At 43.2% G+C, this 19,391-nt stretch overlaps 1 protein-coding gene across 3 annotated transcripts in view; it reads right to left on the bottom strand.

Annotated features, from left to right (window-relative positions):
- BACH2 (BACH transcriptional regulator 2) overlaps positions 1–19,391 on the bottom strand; it is a 397,444-nt gene that overhangs the window by 98,691 nt on the left and 279,362 nt on the right. For all 3 annotated transcript variants that reach the window (XM_077289718.1, XM_077289719.1, XM_077289721.1), the window contains one exon: positions 8,509–8,763. In XM_077289718.1, coding sequence (XP_077145833.1) covers positions 8,509–8,763 — 255 coding nt within the window. The remainder of the gene's footprint in view (positions 1–8,508; positions 8,764–19,391) is intronic.

The following is a 19,391-nucleotide window of genomic DNA, read 5'->3' as shown; positions in this document are numbered from 1 at the left end:
GGAAAAAAACCATTGCAAAGCTTCTCCTACCAATTACAATTATAAATGGATAACATATGTATTGCATTCGGATAGCATTTGTGTGTTGCCTATGAATTTCATGGACCAAAAAGATTGTATGGGTGATTTGGAACCGTGAAAAAAACAAAGACATGTGAACAGCACCATAGACTGTAATAGGTACATACTCTTTCCATGAAAAACACAGGTAGAACAAGTATGTGAAAGACAGATTACTAAAAGAGGCCTAAAAAGAAAAATTTCTCTTATCTAGTCTTCTGTATTTGTATTCTCTTATTATTAAAAATAATTGCTATTGTTATTTTACTACTTGCATTAAACATGGTGTACGAAAATATTTTTCTATGGATCATTCAATACGTTCAGCTGGAAAAGTAAGAATCCTGTCTTCACAAGCATTTGTACTTTCTAGGGTAGGGTTCCATTGAAATGACTTAACCATCCACTCAAGTGCTATTAGTAACAATGATGAAGTAATGTTAATTGAATAATGGCTTCTCGCCCAGAACATTGGCATGACCTACAGTACTCTTGCTTGACAGCACTTTATAGCTTTTTTTTTCACATACTTTAAAAGAAAAAAAAACAACATGGAGAAGTGGATGACTAAGAAACCTATAACCAGATGGTATTAAAAATAACGCAGGTTTGTAGTCACCAGTAATGCTTTCTTTATGTAAGTGGTAGTTATAGTATATTACCCAGTATATTGTGTTATTTAAAGGGTCTTCTCCCTCTAGAGATATTTATGGTATAACAATACGACCTTGGGATTTTCTTCTATTAGAACCACTGGTGCATTCACATACCATAATCTATCAACATATACCGTAATTCATAAGAGAAGCTACAACTATTTAAAAACATTATTGTCTTTATTTGTAAGCTATTTGTAAGCTATTGAAACTGTATTGTAAAACTTGGTCAACCTTTTAAATTCAGTAATACATTGTCTTCAGCAAAAGGGTTCTTCTAACAAATGCCCCCATGGAGCTCCCCTAAATAGAAAAACTCTGTAGTATATACACGGTTTAAATTCTGTTATATCCCAAAGCAGATAGATCATGTGTTAGGGCTAGCGGAATGCACCAAATGGATATAGAGACTTTATTATAATATATGCGTTCGCAGCCCGGGGTCCACCGTGCAGGAGAACCTGCTGCTAGCAAATGGCGGAACTAAATGGCGGTATGAGCTACCTCTGTTACTTCACAGAGTAGCCGTGAACTCAAAGCACTGGGCCCTGTTAACCTTGACAGTGGCACAGGCTAACTACCCAAACGAGAGCAGTTAGTGGTCATGCATGCACACAAAACTCCTCGCCGGAGGTGCCAGCATGCTAGGGCCTATTTCAGCCAGGTCCCTGAATACTCAAACACACAAACTCCTCGCCGGAGGTGCCAGCATTCTAGGGGCTTATTTCAGCCGGGTCCCTGAACACAATCATACGTGACCACACTGGCTCAAAGTACAACATAGAACAATACTAGCGCATGGCCGTGCGAGCCTTAAATAGTTGCAGCACGTACAGGACCTTCCTAGAAGGACCAATGAGAGGCTGCCACAGAACGTGAGCACCTACAGGACCTTCCTGAAGGACCAATGGCCTTAGCTGCAGTGTATGATCATGTGACCCTCGATCTCCACTGAGAGATCTTACTCTGGGCATGCTCAGAACGAGAAAAGCAGGACTTAGTCCCAGAAGCGTCTGCTCGCCGCTGCCCAGCACTGACTCCAATGGCAGAAGCAGGAAAAGCAGCAGTAACTCTCTGTACAGAGCCAGACTGAGCGAGACGCTGGGACCGATGTTGTGAATTCCGTCTGGGCTCCCTCTGGTGGCCTTTAGCAGTACTGCGGGTCTGGAGCTGGGCTCAGCTGCCTCATTTCCTGCTATGCTGGTTCCTATTTAACTCCACCTGGACCTTTACTTGTTGCCTGCTGTCGTTGTATTCAGTACTGGTTCTGATCTCTCTGGACTTCCTTGTGACCTGTCTCCATCTGGAGAAGCTAAGTCTTGCTAGTTCTTGTTTGCTCATATTTCTCTTGAAAATGTTTTTCAATATATGATGACTTCAGTCCAGCTTGCTTATATGTGATTTTTCGCTTGCTGGAAGTTCTGGGGTGCAGAGTACGCCCCTCACATCGTGAGTCGGTGTGGGGGTTCTTGTATTTTCTGCGTGGATGTTTTTGATAGTTTTTGTACTGACCGCACAGATCCCTTGCTATCTTCAGTCTATTTAGTGTTAGCGGGCCTCATTTGCTTAAACCTGTTTTTCATTACTACGTTTGTATTTTCCCCTTAACTCACCGTTATTATTTGTGGGGGCTGTCTAAAACTTTGGGGTTATTTCTCTGAGGCAAGTGAGGCTTTGCTTTCTCTCTAGGGGTAGTTAGTTCCTCAGGCTGTGAAGAGGCGTCTAGGTTTTTAGGTAACGCTCCACGGCTGCCTTTAGTGTGTTTGGATAGGATTAGGGTTGCGGTCAGTATAGTTTCCACATCCCCAGAGCTCGTCCTAATATTCAGGTTTACCTATCAGTTCAGTTTGGTGATCCTACCACCGGATCATAACAGACCGACGTCTCCGCTGAGCAGGCTCCACTGCGGCAGGAGAAGAATGGGAGACCGCAGCGGAGATAGCCCGAGATTCCCCCTGTGCAGAGGCGGGAACTCGACCCCTAACATCATGTAAAATATAATTTTTTTTCTGTTTCAATGACTGTCAGAAAACCCATTTCCAGTACAGCACAATTCTTCCTGACATTTTTCTTGCTACCTTCTTGACATACGTGAGCAGTTCACTTTTCCTCGTAGCCAGGTAGAAATATCTTACTAATACCAACATTCTTTGCTGAATGCAATTTGCCACAGCCACTAATCAGTAATCTCATATTCTAGCCAGCAGTCATGTGTTAAATCCAGATTAAAAAAAGCAAACATCAGATAAGGTTATCTATAATGTGAAAGGTCACTGGTAAACCAATTGTGTTTCCTCTACATACTTCTAAATGCATTAAGGTACCTTCACACGAAACGACGCTGCAGCGATAGCGACAACGATGCCGATCGCTGCAGCGTCGCTGTTTGATCGCTGGAGAGCTGTCACACAGACCGCTCTCCAGCGACCAACGGGTAACCAGGGTAAACATCGGGTTGCTAAGCGCAGGGCCGCGCTTAGTAACCCGATGTTTACCCTTGTTACCAGCGTAAAATGTAAAAAAAAAAAACAGTACATACTCACCTGCGCGTCCCCCGGCGTCCGCTTCCTGCACTGACTGACTGACTGAGCGCCGGCAGTAGCAGGGCACAGCGGTGACGTCACCGCTGTGCTGTGCTTTCACTTTCACTTTGCGGCGCTCAGTCAGTGTGGGAAGCAGACGGCGGGGGATGCGAATGTAAGTATGTACTGTTTGGTTTTTTTACATTTTACACTGGTAACCAGGGTAAACATCGGGTTACTAAGCGCGGCCCTGCGCTTAGTAACCCGATGTTTACCCTGGTTACCAGTGTAAAATATCGCTGGTATCGTTGCTTTTGCTGTCAAACACAACGATACACAGCGATCGGACGACCAAATAAAGTTCTGAACTTTATTCAGCGACCAGCGACATCACAGCAGGATCCTGATCGCTGCTGCGTGTCAAACTAAACGATATCGCTAGCCAGGACGCTGCAACGTCACGGATCGCTAGCGATATCGTTACAAAGTCGTTTCGTGTGAAGGTACCTTTAGACTACAGGCTCAGTTTATTAAGAACTGGATATAAAGACAAGAAGTCTGAGTATAAACCCTAATGCACTTGTCAACGTCCGGACTATTTCCCAGTACAAAAGAACAAGAAGATAACAAAATCGTGCTGTGAGAAGGAACTATAATAGTATGTGCACATTATGTCTTTTTTAGGTGGATTCTGGAACCCACTTGAAAAGGCAGTAAAAAAAGAATAACCATATGCACAGCAATGTCAAAATGACATGCTGTGCATGTCTTCCATCTTCTGTAACTTCTTTTACCTGTATTTATGCTTAAACAGCTGTGAAATGGCTAAAGGAATTCACCGATCCATTCTCCTGTCGGCTTCCGCTTAGAAGCTGCCACTATATTTTATATGAATTTAAAGAGGAAACGCCAGCGGCCAAGTCCTTACAATAGATATACAAAGAGACATTAGAAACGTTGCTTCATGGAAAACACTGCCGGCGTTTTCGGCTTCAAAAATTATACAGTGGGGGAATTAAGTATTTGATCCCTTGCTGATTTTGTAAGTTTGCCCACTGACAAAGACATGAACAGTCTATAATTTTAAGGGTAGGTTAATTTTAGCATTGAGAGATAGAATATCAAAAATAAAGTCCAGAAAATCACATTGTATAAATTATATAAATTTATTCGCATTTTGCAGTGAGAAATAAGTATTTGTTCTCCCTGGCAAACAAGACTTAATACTTGGTGACAAAACCCTTGTTGGCAAGCACAGCAGTCAGATTTTTTTTGTAGTTGATGATGAGTCCGTCCTTTCCTCAACCCACACTCTACCAAAATGCTCATGCATGCCCTAATCATCTCCTGCCTCGACTACTGCAACATACTCCTCTGTGGCCTACCTTCTAACACTCTCGCACCCCTCCAGTCCATCCTTAACTCTGCTGCCCGCCTAATTAATCTCTCTCCTCGCTACACTCCTGCTTCCCCTCTTTGCAAATCCCTTCACTGGCTCCCAATTTCTCAGCGTATCCAGTTTAAACTACTAACACTGACCTACAAAGCCATCCATAATCTTTCTCCTCCGTATATTTCCACACTAATCTCTCAATATCTTCCCTCACGTAATCTCCGGTCCTCCCAAGACCTCCTTCTCTCCTCCACACTTATTCGCTCCTCATCCAATCGCCTCCAAGACTTCTCCCGAATATCACCCATCCTCTGGAATTCAGTGCCCCAACACATCCGGTTATCCACTACTTTTGGATCCTTCAAAAGAAACCTGAAAACCCATCTCTTCAAAGAAGCTTACAGCCTGTAAAGACCACACAGCCACCTCAACACCATTGGAGCTACTGCAACCCCCGACCTACTGTCTCCCCCATAATCCTGTAGAATGTAAGCCCGCAAGGGCAGGGTCCTCGCCCCTCTGTACCAGTCAGTCATTGTTAGTTTTGTTTACTGTAAGTGATATTTGTATTGTGATGTAACCCCTTCTCATGTACAGCACCATGGAATTAATGGTGCTATATAAATAAATAATCATAATAATAATAATGAGGTTTGTGCACATGTCAGGAGGAATTTTGCTCCACTCCTCTTTGCAGATCATCTCTAAATCATTAAGATTTTGAGGCTGTCATTTGGCAAATCTGAGCTACAAATCCCTCCATAAGTTTTCTATGGGATTAAGGTCTGGAGACTGGCTAGGCTACTCCATGACATTAATGTGCTTCTTTTTGAGCCACTCCTTTGTTGCTTTGACTGTATGCTGTAAGACCCAGCCACGACCCATTTTTAATGTCGTGGCGGAGGGAAGGAGGTTGTCACTCAGGATTTTATGGTACATGGCTCAATCCATTCTGCCATTGATGCGGTGAAGCAAGCCTATGCTCTTAGCAGAGGAACACCACTACAATATGTTTCCACCTCCATGTTTGACAGTGGGGACGGTGTTCTTTGGGTCATATGCAGCATTTCTCTTCCTCCAAACATGGCGAGTTGAGTTAATGCCAAAGACCTCAATTTTTGTCTCATCTAATCACAACACCTTCTCCCAATCACTCACAAAATGATCCAGGTGTTCATTGGCAAACTGCAAACGGGCCTGCACATGTGCTTTCTTGAGCAGGGGGACCTTGCAGGCACTGCAGGATTTTAAACTTTTACGGCATAATGTGTCACCAATGGTTTTCTTGGTGACTGTGGCCCAAGCTGCCTTAAGATCATTAACAAGTTCCCCCGTGTAGTTTTAGGCTGAACTCTCACCTTCCTGATCAAGGATACCCCACGAGGTGAGATTATGCATGGTGCCCCAGATCGATGTCCATTGACAGTCATTTTGTATTTCTTCCATTTTTTTACTATTGCACCAACAGTTGTCTCCTTCACACCTAGGGTCTTACTTATGGTTTTATAGCCCATTCCAGCTTTGTGCAGGTTTATGATCTTGGCCCTGACATCCTTATAAAGATCTTTGGTCTTGCCCATGTTGTAGAGGTTAGAGTCTGACTGATTAGTTGAGTCTGTGGACAGGAGTCTTTTATAAAGGTGACTATGTAAGACAGCGGTCTTTAATGCAGGTAACGTGTTAAGGGCATCTAACTGGTCTGTAGCAGCCAGAACTCTTAATGGTTGGTAGGGGATCAAATACTTATTTCTCACTGCAAAAAATAAATTTATATAATTCAATGTGATTTTCTGGATTTTAATGTTGATATTCTATCTCTCAATGTTAAAATTAACCTACCCTTAAAATTATAGTAGGCAAACGTACAAAATCAAAAGATGCCATGTGCAAATACCCTAGGACTGCCAATGATGATCAGACAACATCAATGCTAAAGATGACCAGAACTAATGAGATTCAAACTTGCCAAATCAAATCACACTGATTTTATTGGGAAATTAGATTTGCAGCAAATTTATTCTCCGCGACTTGAACTTCCCTTCTTATGCCATCAGGTATGGAGAGACCCAAGGGAATAACAAAAATGAGATGTAGAAGAAACACCCAACTAATACTCACCTCCATTGCTCACTCCATGCTCCCCCATAAAGTCTTAGACGCCTTTTCTTATTTCCACCACACTCTGCAATCCTGAGCATCTTCAGACTAGGCCACGTCTTTCAGCTACTACTAGGCCCGGGATGTCACTGCATCGAAAACCCGGGCTAATGGGCGTGTTGTATATGTGTCATAACCTTAGCAGGAAATAGAGGTGCCAAGGACTATTTGGGGGAGAGCAAGTAGAGAAGGTGGCTGGAGAGGTGAGTGGTGAGTTCGTAGGTTTTATTTTTTACCATTTTACTGTCCCTTTATGGTTCAGCTGGTGTGCACTCATGCCTGGACCAAGATTGTTTTATTCAGTAAAGGATGTTTTTTTACAATCATCAAAGTAGGGGGCTCACTACAATTTATTTTCTTATATTTTTTATATATATAGGTAGCACACATCCAATTAAACAAATGAGGACATAAAAATTTGTGTTTTTGTTAAGAAAATCTATTAGTGGCTTAGTTGTTGACATTCCTGCGCTTGCTTGGCTGCATTTTTCATAAAAGCTGAGCAGTGCAGTGGGAGACAAAAATAGCTGTTCCTTCTATAATAGAAGGGGTGTAGAGTACCCCAGCCACCCTGGAAGTGAGAATGGTACAATCACACATACATCGTTTGACTGCAATTTGGATAGCCACCATAGCAGAATATCAGTTATGTAATGAGCATGTACGACCTATCATGAAAGACCTACAGGATGCATGTACGGGTAACCATGTAGGCAAAAGCCTTTGTCATGCGTGTTTTCAGGTAGTAAGCAGTGAGCATCTCACTCTCTCTCAGCATCCAAACTCTGAACACTAAACGGACTTCCGGAAGAAGTCAGTGTTCGGAAATCAGCACCAAGCACTATATGGACTTCCGGTACAAACACCGAACTTAACAGTTCAGGTTTGCTCATCTCTAATGAACAGCGATTAATTTTTACAAAGAAGTGCATATGATCACTCATTGGAAAGTTTTCAGGGTGCTTCTTCAGGTGGGATTCATAGCGAGCCCTCCTGAAAAAGACTTAGTGTGCACTTATGCTAACAGCAGATTTCTCCTCTCTCCTTGTTAAAAATGCATGAATGCTTAGTGAAGTGTTAATATGTATGGGGGAGTAGGGAGAGTTAGTTGGAAAGAACGCTTAACAGATAATGGTCTCCTGCGTATGACCAGCCTATGGCCAACTTTATAAAGATTTATTTGTAAAACCAAACTAAAGCAGCATCCCATTTATATGTTTTTTATTAAATGCCTGCATTATTATTTATATGAGCATTTAATGTAGTGTGAATGTATTAATATACTTACCTACTGCTACTCCCTACGGTATTTAGCGCCATTCTGTTCTGCTTCTCAGTGACATCATCGCTTTGCAGAGGCTATCCAGGTCATGTTTTGCTCTGTGTGACCTGAAAGTGACTTTTGCAATGTAAGTCTGTGTAGTGTCAGAATGAGGCTCAGACTCACATTGTAAAAGAGACTTCCGACTCACATGTTGAGCATTGACTGAGCTGTCATGTCTGAATCGAGGTGATGTAAAGGAGAATAGAAGCAGAACGGCACCAGATCCTGGAGGAAGCGGCGGTAGGTGAGTATATTAACACACTCATACATACACTTTTAATAAAAAAATATAGATGGGATTGCTTCTTTAAGGAAATTCTATAAACACATTATAAGTTTAGACAAGTACATCAGACAACAACTGACTGCAAGGTAAAAAATGATTTTATAACATACCTCTTCTGGCAAGCTGACTACCAATCCATGTTCCGTTGGCCCAACCAGAACTTGCAGGAAGTACTCACTGCATGCAGCCAGCACTGCCCGGTGGGCTCGAAACTCCTTTCCTTCCACAACTAAAGTAACATCACAGAGAATGTCTTGTTTCCACTGGTCATTGAGGCACTGAAGAATATTGGTACAATGTACAGTTGACTCATACACGTACATGGGAGATTCAGTCTTGTCATCTGCAGACATTCCGTTCAAACCCTGAAAAATAAATCAAGATGGTAAACAAAGACTATGACTAATCATGAATATATTATCTTACATTGCATTACATTTATTATGACATCTGTAAACCTATGTCATATTCCAAATATTGGACGATTAAGTCTTTGGGCAGTTCTACGGTTACTCTTGTTTTTCAGCTTTTCATTAGGTGCGATACCCTACTGATAGCATGCTTTATGGCACTGCGTAATGCTCATTATACTCTGTTCAAAAGATGAATATAAATTAAAGTCAATGATGTAACTAAGAAATTAATAGCTTAGTGGAACAATAGTTACATCTAAGTAAAGAATATTCCCACAGGTCTAGTTACAAAATGCTTAGGTGATATGACTTGCAATACAGTCTGAGTGTCCCCACTACACTCCTGGCACAACACTACCTACTAGTATGGTGTCTGTATGTTTAACTCTATACACAGTAATTTGGAAAAGGGCTGTTTTTCACCCACAACTATAAAAATAGCAGAAGAGTTAATATTTTTTACAGAGAGCACACAAGTAATGGTTGATTACCTAATATGAGCAGGAAGAAAAATTTTATTTTTAGAAGAAGGCAACTGAATGGCTATTATCAACGCTGTAAGCTGGAATCAGACAAAAAATGGCATACAAAAGTTGCTACTCTAGACTGCTTACTGGATATAATATGATCTACATGCATGCATGAAGACAAATTATATTATATGGTTATTTACAAAATCACTACTTATGTACTACCTATAAGTTAGTGGATAACGTGCTGGTCAAAGGGTGTCCAAACACTAGGTCCTCCAGAAATCCCGAGATTGCGGCTCTGGAACCCCAAGAAACCCCTTTCTTGAATAAAGCAGAGGAGCACATGATTGTCTTCCACTCCATTCACTATCTATGGGACTTCTAAAAATAGCCGAGTACAGCGCTCATCGTAATCCAGCAGTGACTCAGACAATGAGTAGAGGTCAAGCATGTTTTCCTGCACTCCATTTAAGAAAGTGCTGCAGGCCCCTGAGCTGGGATTACTAGATATCAGCAAGTTATCCCCTATATAATGCATTGGGAATAATGTGATATCACTTTATAATTAGTTATGATCACAGCTTGAGAGAGCGGTCATTGATAATAGAAGTCAAAGATGACTTGAAAGAAGATAGCGGCCATCAGAACATGTACAGTTTTATGGTGTTTTTCTATTTGCCGAATAGTAGCATAGTGTAAAGCAGCAATTGTATAAGTAAGATTCAATGTGTTTTACCAGTACCAGCTGTTATTGGGCATTGTTCATATTAGTATCAAATATAGGCCTGATAACTTCCATAGGGAAACCACTGGTAAAGGTTTCAATCCAAATATGTATAGTTGTGCTCAAAGTTTACATACTCTGGCAGAATTTTAGCTTTCTTGGCCTTTTTCCAGAGAATATGAATCATAACATCCAAACTTTTTCTTCACTCATGGTTAGTGGTTGGGTGAAGCCATTTATTGTCAAACTACTGTGTTTTCTCTTTTTAAATCAAAATGACAACCCAAAACATCCAAATGACCCTGATCAAAAGTTTATTACCCTGGTGATTTTGGCCTAATAACATGCACAGAAGTTGACACAAATGGGTTTGAATGGCTACTAAAGGTAACATCCTCACCTGTGACCTGTTTGTTTGTAATCAGTGTGTGTGCATAAAAGCTGAGTGAGTTTCTTGGATCCGGACAGACTCTTGCATCTTTCATCCAGCCACTGATGTTTCTGGATAGTGAGTCATGGGGAAAGCAAAATAATTTTCAACGGATCTATGGGAAAAGGTAGTTGAACTTTATAAAACAGGAAAGGGATACAAAAAATATCCAAGGAATTGATAATGCCAGTCAGCAGCGTTCAAACTGTGATTAACAAATGGAAAATCAGGGGCTCTGTAAAAACAAAACTATGGTCAGGTAGACCAAAAAAACATTTTGTCCACAACTGCCAGGAAAATGGTTCAAGATGCAAAGAAAAACTCACAAATAACATCAGCTGAAATACTAGACTCTCTGAAAACTAGCGGTGTGGCTGTTTCAAGATGCACAATAAGGAGGCACTTGAAGAAAAATGGGTTGCATTGTTCGCCAGAAGAAAGCCATTACTGTGCAAATGCCACAAAGTATCTCGCCTACAATATTAAAAACAGTACTGAGACAAGCCTCAAAACTTCTGGAACAAGGTAATTTGGAGCAATGAGACCAAAATTGAACTTTTTGGCCACAACCAGAAACATTACAGTTGGAGAGAAGTCAACAAGGCCTATGATGAAAGGAACATCATTCCTACTGTACAGCACGGAGGTGGATCACTGATGTTTTGGGGATGTATGAACTACAAAAGCACAGTAAACCTGGTCAAAGTTGAAGGAAAGATGAATGCAGCACGTTATAAGCAAATCCTGGAGGCAAATTTGCAATCATCAGCCTGGAAGCTATGATTGGGATGTTCCAACATGACAACGATTCAAAACACAAGGCCAAGTCAACCTGTCATTGGCTACAGCAGGGCAAAGTGAAGGTTCTGGAGTGGCCATCTCAGTCACCTGACCTCAATATCATTGAGCCACTCTGGGGAGATCTCAGGCGCGAAGTTCATGTTAGACAGCCCTGGAATTTACAGGAACTGGAGGTTTTTCGCCAAGAAGAGTAGCTTACCATTTGAGAAAATAAAGAACCTCATTCACAACTACAACAAAAGACTTCAAGCTGTCACTGATGTTAGAGGGGGCAATACACGGTATTAAGAAATGGGGTATGTAAACTTTTGATCAGGGTCATTTGGATGTTTTGGGTTGTCATTATGGCAACCACTAACCATGAGTGAAGAAAAAGTTTTGGTGTTATCATTCATATTCTCTGGAAAAAGGTCAAGAAAGCAAAAATTCTGCCAGGGTATGTAAACTTTTGAGCACAACTTATGTAGAGTTGTAAAATTACTGTAATTTATTCATTCAAAATGAGAATGCAAGCCTAATCGAGTAAGGTAACCTTTACACTTTTTTGAGAAAAAGTTGCATCCATTTATTTTTATATCAGCGCATGAGCACCTTTTTATGAGGGTTAATGGTAACCTCTTTTATCTGCATAACTAAATAAAAGTTATATTTTACCTCTTTGCTATTTTATAACCTTTTTTGGGTTATACATGCTAGCTAAAGTACCAATGACACTAAATCAAAGCCAGGCGATTACTAGCTGGGGGTCAACTGTTGGGATCTCCGCTGATCCTGAGAACAAGGCTCTGAAACGCCATTCTCATATAGCAATAGCTGTGCATACAGTTATCTTTAGCTGTTGCTTTCTGTTTTCCATTTTGTCTTCAGAAAAAGAAATGGGTGCTGAATCAAGTTGAGGTCAGTTTTCTGAGTCAGCCACTAAAGAATAATAATGTATTACTTTAGCTTAAGAATTTATTGGGTAGGTTTGGTGGTATGTGTTGGTCATTATCCATCTTCAAAATGAAGCAGAATCTCATAAGTTTTACAACATTTGACTGATTCCTAGAAAAATGTACAGCTTTATAGACATCAAAACTGATCGCGCTACTACTACTTGCAGTCAGGTTATCATTTAACAGCGAGAACCCAGCCAGACATCTGATAGATGACGCACTTTGGATCATGGGTCCTTTCTTTCTTCCAATATTGTTGACTTTCCATAATTTTGGTACAACTTATTCTTGATTTCAGCTATCCATAGAATCCACAGAACTGGACAAGCTTTTCATGACATATTTATTATGTGCTGCTTATATATAGCTCCATCATATTCTGCAGTGCTTTAGAGACATCATTATCACTGTCCCCATTGGGGCTCAAAATCTAAATTCCCTTTCTTTGGAATGTGGGAGGAAAACTGAGAACCCGGAGGAAACCCAGATAAACATAGAGAGAACATAAAAATAGAGTTGAGCGACTTTTACTTTTTTCGGATCGAGTCGGGTTTCGCGAAACCCGACTTTGTCAAAAGTCGGGTCGGGTGAAATCGTCCGATTATTGCGAATAGTTGGGGGCCGACTGAAACACGAAACCCAATGCAAGTCAATGGGGAATCAAAGTTGGCAGTGAGTGGAGGACAGGAAAACACCTACAGTGCCCATTTTAATGCCAAAAACATCAATTCTTATTACTGAAGTTTGACAATCTTAATTTACTTTATAATAATAGTTAGGCATTGAAAACTGGGGGTCATTTGGCTAAAGTTGTGGGGGGGGGTAGGGCTGGCTCAAGATTTTCGTGGGCCCAGGAAACGCGGAATACGTCACGGCGGTGGAGCAGGGAGAGGTAAGTATTTCAACTTTGCAAGTGCTGTGATCCTGAGCAAGCAGGGGGGGCCCACTCGTTGACATTGGTACTGGCACAGGGCCCCTCATAGTACGGCGGTGTGTTTGACGGCGGGTGGCGCCTCCCACCGGCAGAGACACTTTTGCGTACTATGAGGGGCCCTGTGCCAGTGACGTCGCCAACGAGTATGCCCCCCCACCTGATGAAGGAACCTGCACTTTCATCTGCACCTTCCTCTTTGTCCCCGTGTAAGGTGGTATAGTATGCGGGAAGGGGAACCTAACTTTCAGCAGGGTCAGATTCTGGCTGTGTAGAGTGCAAGGGGAATGTAGTGGTCTGGGTCAATGTACCAGCAGACTCATCTAGCAGTGGCTGGGCAATGGGCAGGATGAGGAGGAAACACAGATATAGGCCCAAATAATAAAGGGGGCTAAATGCAGTTCAAATGTGGTAACAGGACTAAACAGGTGGCATTGCTTTGTTAAGTGGAGGAAAACTGTAATGAGTGGCAGACACAGTTAGTAGGCCCAAATAATAAAGTGGGCTAAATGCAGTTCAAAATTGGCAACAGGACTAAACAGGCGGCATTGCTTTGTTCAGTGGAGGAAAACTGTAATGAGTGGCAGACACAGTTAGTAGGCCCAAATAATAAAGTAGGCTAAATGCAGTTCAAAATTGGTAACAGGACTAAACAGGCGGCATTGCTTTGTTCAGTGGAGGACAACTGTAATGAGCTGCAGACACAGTTAGTAGGCCCAAATAATAAAGTGGGCTAAATGCAGTTCAAAATAGGTAACAGGACTAAACAGGCGGCATTGCTTTGTTTAGTGGAGGACAACTGTAATGAGTTGCAGACACAGTTAGTAGGCCCAACAAATAAAGTAGGCTAAATGAAGTTCCAAATTGGTAACAGGACTAAACAGGCGGCATTGCTTTGTTCAGTGGAGGAAAACTGTAATGAGTGGCACACAGTTAGTAGGCCCAAATAATAAAGTGGGCTAAATGCAGTTCAAAATTGGTAACAGGACTAAACAGGCGGCATTGCTTTGTTCAGTGGAGGGCAACTGTAATGAGCGGCAGACACAGTTAGTAGGCCCAAATAATGAAGTGGGCTAAATGCAGTTCAAATGTGGTAACTGGACTAAACAGGCAGCATTGCTTTGTTCAGTGGAGGACAACTGTAATGAGTGGTAGACACAGTTAGTAGGCCCAAATAATAAAGTGGGCTAAATGCAGTTCAAATGTGGTAACAGGACTAAACAGGCGGCATTGCTTTGTTTAGTGGAGGACAACTGTAATGAGTGGTAGACACAGTTAGTAGGCCCAAATAATAAAGTGGACTAAATGTCTGCCAAAAAATTGTTCATAAATAAACAGGTGGCATAGCTAGGTACAGGGGTGGGCTCCTCTACTGAGTAGCAGACAGTGGTAGTAGGCGCAAAGTATTAACTGGTCTAAATGGAGGCCAGGGCCCCTGTATATATTAACTATCATCTATCATTTCAACAAAGTTGTATTGGCAGTGCCATTGAAGGATTTAACAGCCCAGACTACACAGTGGTGGAGCAGGGAGAGGTAAGTATTGCAAGTGGTAGAGCACTGTTCGAGCTGGGGGGAACACTCTCATGGGTGGCGGTACTGGCACAGGGCCCCTCATATTACGACGGTGTGTCTGACGTTGGTTGTGCACCACCACCGTCAGAGACACTTCATTGTACTATGAGGGACCCTGTGCCAGTGCCGTCGCCCAAGAGTGGGCACACCCACCTGTCCAGGCAAACGGCACTCAAACGGGTGCTTGCGCCAGGTGGTGACCACGGCCCTGTGGGGGGAGTCAGCCCATTTAGGGAGGTATAAAAATGGCCTATGGTGGACATTCATCAGCTGCAAATGGAGGAATTGGAGCAGTCAGTAAGAGGAGGCCAAAAGCAAGACATTTTTCAGGCAAGCTACGTGTCAGCAGGGGAAGGTGGGGCCAAATAATTTGAAATCCATGATTGGTTCATTTTAATGAAGGTTAGATCATCAACATTTCGGGTAGCCAGACGTGTCCTTTTTTCGGTCAGTATTGAACCAGCAGCACTGAAGACTCTTTCTGATAGCACACTAGCAGCAGGGCAAGCGAGCTCCTGTAATCCATATTCTGCCAATTCAGCCCAGGTGTCTATTTTAGATGCCCAGTAATCAAAGGGGAATGACCTGTGAGGGAGAACATCGATAAGGGAGGAAAAGTAGTTCGTAACCATACTGGAGAAATGCTGTCTCCTGTCACTTTGAATCGATGCAGCAGTACCTGTCATGTCAGCGGTCATTGCAAAATCACTCCACAACCTGGTCATAAAACCCCTCTGTCCAATGCCACTTCGGATTTGTGCACCTCTAACACCTCTGCCATGTTGCCCCCTACAGCTCGTGTGAGAACCATCACCGCTGATGTGTGCTGGGAATGCCTGAACCAAACGGTCTACAAGAGTTGCTTGTTTGGTAGCCAATATTTGGTCAAGGTTCTCATGTGGCATGATATTTTGTAATTTTCCTTTATATCGTGGATCCAGGAGGCAGGCCAACCAGTAATCGCCATCGTTTATCATTTTGATAATGCGGGGGTCCCTTTTTAGGATACGCAAGGCATACTCAGCCATGTGGGCCAATGTTCCAGGTGTCAATTCACTGCTTGTGCTGGGTTGAGGAGCACTTTCTTGAAAATCAACATCACTTGTGTCCCGCAAAAACCCTGTACCTGACCTTGCAACGCCACCAGTTTCTATTGCCCCCTGAGAAGCATCCTCCTCCCATAAATATTCATCCCCATCATCCTCCTCCTCCTCCTCTTCATCTGCCACCTCGTCCAGGACAGTTCCCTGAGCAGACAATGGCTGACTGTCATCAAGGCTTCCCTACTCCTCGGCTGCAGATGCCTGCTCCTTAATGTGCGTCAAACTTTGCATCAGCAGACGCATTAGTGGGATGCTCATGCTTATGATGGCGTCGTCTGCACTTACCAGACGTGTGCATTCCTCAAAACACTTAAGGACTTGACAGAGGTCTTGTAGCTTCGACCACTGCACACCAGACAACTCCATGTCTGCCATCCAAGTGCCTGCCCGTGTATGTGTATCCTCCCACAAATTAATTACAGCACGCCTCTGTTCGCACAGCCTCTGAACCATGTGCAGTGTGGAGTTCCACCTTGTTGCAACGTCGATTATTAGGCGGTGCTGGGGAAGATTCAGCGATTGCTGATGGTTCAGCATACGGCTGGAGTGTACAGGCAACCGGCAGATGTGCGAGCAAAGTCTTCGCACCTTCAGGAGCAGGGCTGGTAACTCCGGATAATTTTTCAGGAAGCACTGCACCACCAGGTTCAAGGTGTGAGCCAGGCAAGGTATGTGTTTCAGTTCTGAAAGGGCTATGGCAGCCATAAAATTCCTTCCGTTATCACTGACTACCTTGCCTGCCTCAAGATGTACACTGCCCAGCCATGACTGAGTTTCTTGCTGCAAGTACTCGGCCAGTACTTCCGCGGTGTGTCTGTTGTCGCCCAAACACTTCATTTGTAACACAGTCTGCTGACGCTTACCACTAGCTGTTCGATAATGGGACACCTCGTGTGCAACACTGGCAGCTGCGGATGGAGTGGTCGTGTGACTGCGCTCTGTGGACGAGCTTTCGCTTCTGGAGGAGGAGGAGGAGGAGGAGGAGGAGGAGGGGTGGCGAACGCCTACAGTCAACTATTTCCTAGATCGTGGGCTAGGCAGAACTGTCCCACTATGGCTGTCCCCTGTGGACCCTGCATCCACCACATTAACCCAGTGCGCCGTGATGGACACGTAACGTTCCTGGCCATGCCTACTGGTCCATGCATCTGTTGTGAGGTGCACCTTTCCTCTGAATGATTGCCTCAGTGCATTTGACAATGCGGTCTTTGACATGCTGGTGGAAGGTTGGGATGGCTTTTCTCGCAAAGAAGTGCCGACTGGGTAGGTCATAGCGTGGTACTGCATAGGCCGTCAGGTCTTTGAAAGCTTAGCTTTCAACCAACCGGTAGGGCATCATCTCTAACGAGATTAGTATAACAATGTGGGCGTTCAAACCCTGTGTACGCGGATGAGAGGATGAGCACTTTCTTTTCCTAACGAGAGTCTCTTGTAGGATGAGCTGGACTGGAGAGCTGCATATGGTGGAACTAGCGGTGGTGGTGGTGGACATGGCGGATTGAGAGAAGGTTGGTGATGGTATTCTTGATGTTGGCCTACATACAGTGTTTCCTACCAATAACCTTGTGATTCCCTGACTGCTTTGGCCTTGTGACTATACCTCCACATTTGCTGCTGGTGGTGTCCTAACCGGTGGGCTTACAGTGAGGGAAGCAATGTAGCGTTGCTGACTACCTTCATTCTGAGCAGGTGCACCAATGGTACGGGACGTTTAGTAGTTAGTCTAGGCTGGTTAAATATCTAAGCATGCACGTTGTATTTAAATTTTGAAGATTCTTCCCTCTGCTAAAGGTCTTTGAGCATTTCTTACAGATAACTTTGCACTGATCATTCGGATCTTGGTTAAAAAATTGCCACACTGCACTTTTCCTACTATGGAATACCTTTTCAGGCATTGCACGCTGTGCTACTTTCACCGGATAGCCACGCTGTCCTAAAACTGTTTTTGTTTTTGACAAACGTTTTTGGCCTGATACGGGCCTGCCAGATGACAGCTGTTGCGATGTAGATGGCTGCTGCGGCCAATCTGGGTCAACAACTGGGTCATCTATCACCTCCTCTTCAATGTCATGTGCACCTTCCTCTGTGTCACCGTGTAAGGTGCTATAGCATTCGGGACGGGGCACCATAGTCTCATCAGGGTCAGATTCAGGCTCAGTACACTGCAAGGGCAATGTAGTGATCTGAGTCAATGGAACAGCATAACAATCTAGCTGTGGCTGTGCATCAGTGCACTCCATGTCGGATTCATCTTGTAATGGGCAGTTAACAATTTCCCTTTCTAACCCAGGCACGGTATGTGTAAAGAGCGCCATGGAGTAACCTGTAGTGTCGCCTGACGCATCCTTTACTTTTGGTTTGGGTGAAGGACACAAGGAAACATCTTGTTCCTGACCGGGAGAATCCACTGACGACTCGTTGCTTTTATATTTGGAACTTTCTGTAGAGGAGGCGAAAGAGCTAGAGGCTGAGTCAGCAAGGAAAGCCAAAACTTTTTCCTGCTGCTCCGGCTTTAAAAGCTGTTTTCCTACTCCCAGATAAGGGAGCCTTCGAGGCCTTGTGTAGCCAGACGATGACGCTGCTCAACACCTCCAGCCTTAGGTGCTATTGTGCTTTTCCCACTACCACCAGATGCACCACCACCACCATCATCACCATCATCAGTACCAGCTGGCAACGACCGGCCACGGGCTCTTCCACCAGACTTCCTCATTATTTGGAAAATCTTACCAAAATAACAACCGTTATATGGTACTGTAAAACAAGGTAGAAGGTGTATATGAACTTGTTGAGAATTTAAATCTCACTTTTTGGGGGGAGACTGAACCAAAACTCAGGCCCAGTGCATAAAACAACACAATGTAAGTGGCAGAAAGTGGCTGGCTGATATACGACAAACTAACAGGACTGTAGTATATCCACATTGTGAGAATTTGAATCTCCCTTTTTTCGGGGGGAGACAGAACCAAAACTTAGGCCCAGTGTATAAAACAACACAATGTAAGTGGCAGAAAGTGGCTGGCTGATATACGACAAACTAACAGGACTGTAGTATATCCACTTTGTGAGAATTTGAATCTCCCTTTATTGGGGGGAGACTGAACCAAAACTCAGGCCCAGTGTATAAAACAACACAATGTAAGTGGCAGAAAGTGGCTGGCTGATATACGACAAACTAACAGGACTGTAGTATATCCACTTTGTGAGAATTTGAATCTCCCTTTTTTTGGGGGGAGACTGAACCAAAACTCAGGCCCAGTGTATAAAACAACACAATGTAAGTGGCAGAAAGTGGCTGGCTGATATACGACAAACTAACAGGACTGAAGTATATCCACTTTGTGGGAATTTGAATCTCACTTTTTTTTTGTTTTGAAGACTGAACCAAAACTCAGGCCCAGTGTATAAAACAACACAATGTAAGTGGCAGAAAGTGGCTGGAAGATATATGAAAAAATTGAAGGACTGTAGTACAATTTCAATCTCCCTACAATGATCTCAGGACAAGAATGGCAGCAATAAAAAGGACTGCTGCACACAAAAGTGCACTGTGGACAAATAAACAAGATAACTGTGCAGAAAGGAGCAACAGGATTTTTGCTTTTAAA

This window comes from Ranitomeya variabilis, chromosome 2, assembly GCF_051348905.1.
Source record: "Ranitomeya variabilis isolate aRanVar5 chromosome 2, aRanVar5.hap1, whole genome shotgun sequence".
Taxonomy (NCBI): domain Eukaryota; kingdom Metazoa; phylum Chordata; class Amphibia; order Anura; family Dendrobatidae; genus Ranitomeya; species Ranitomeya variabilis.
The sequence above is the reverse complement of the archived record's forward strand: the minus strand, read 5'-3'. Positions and strand labels throughout refer to the sequence as shown.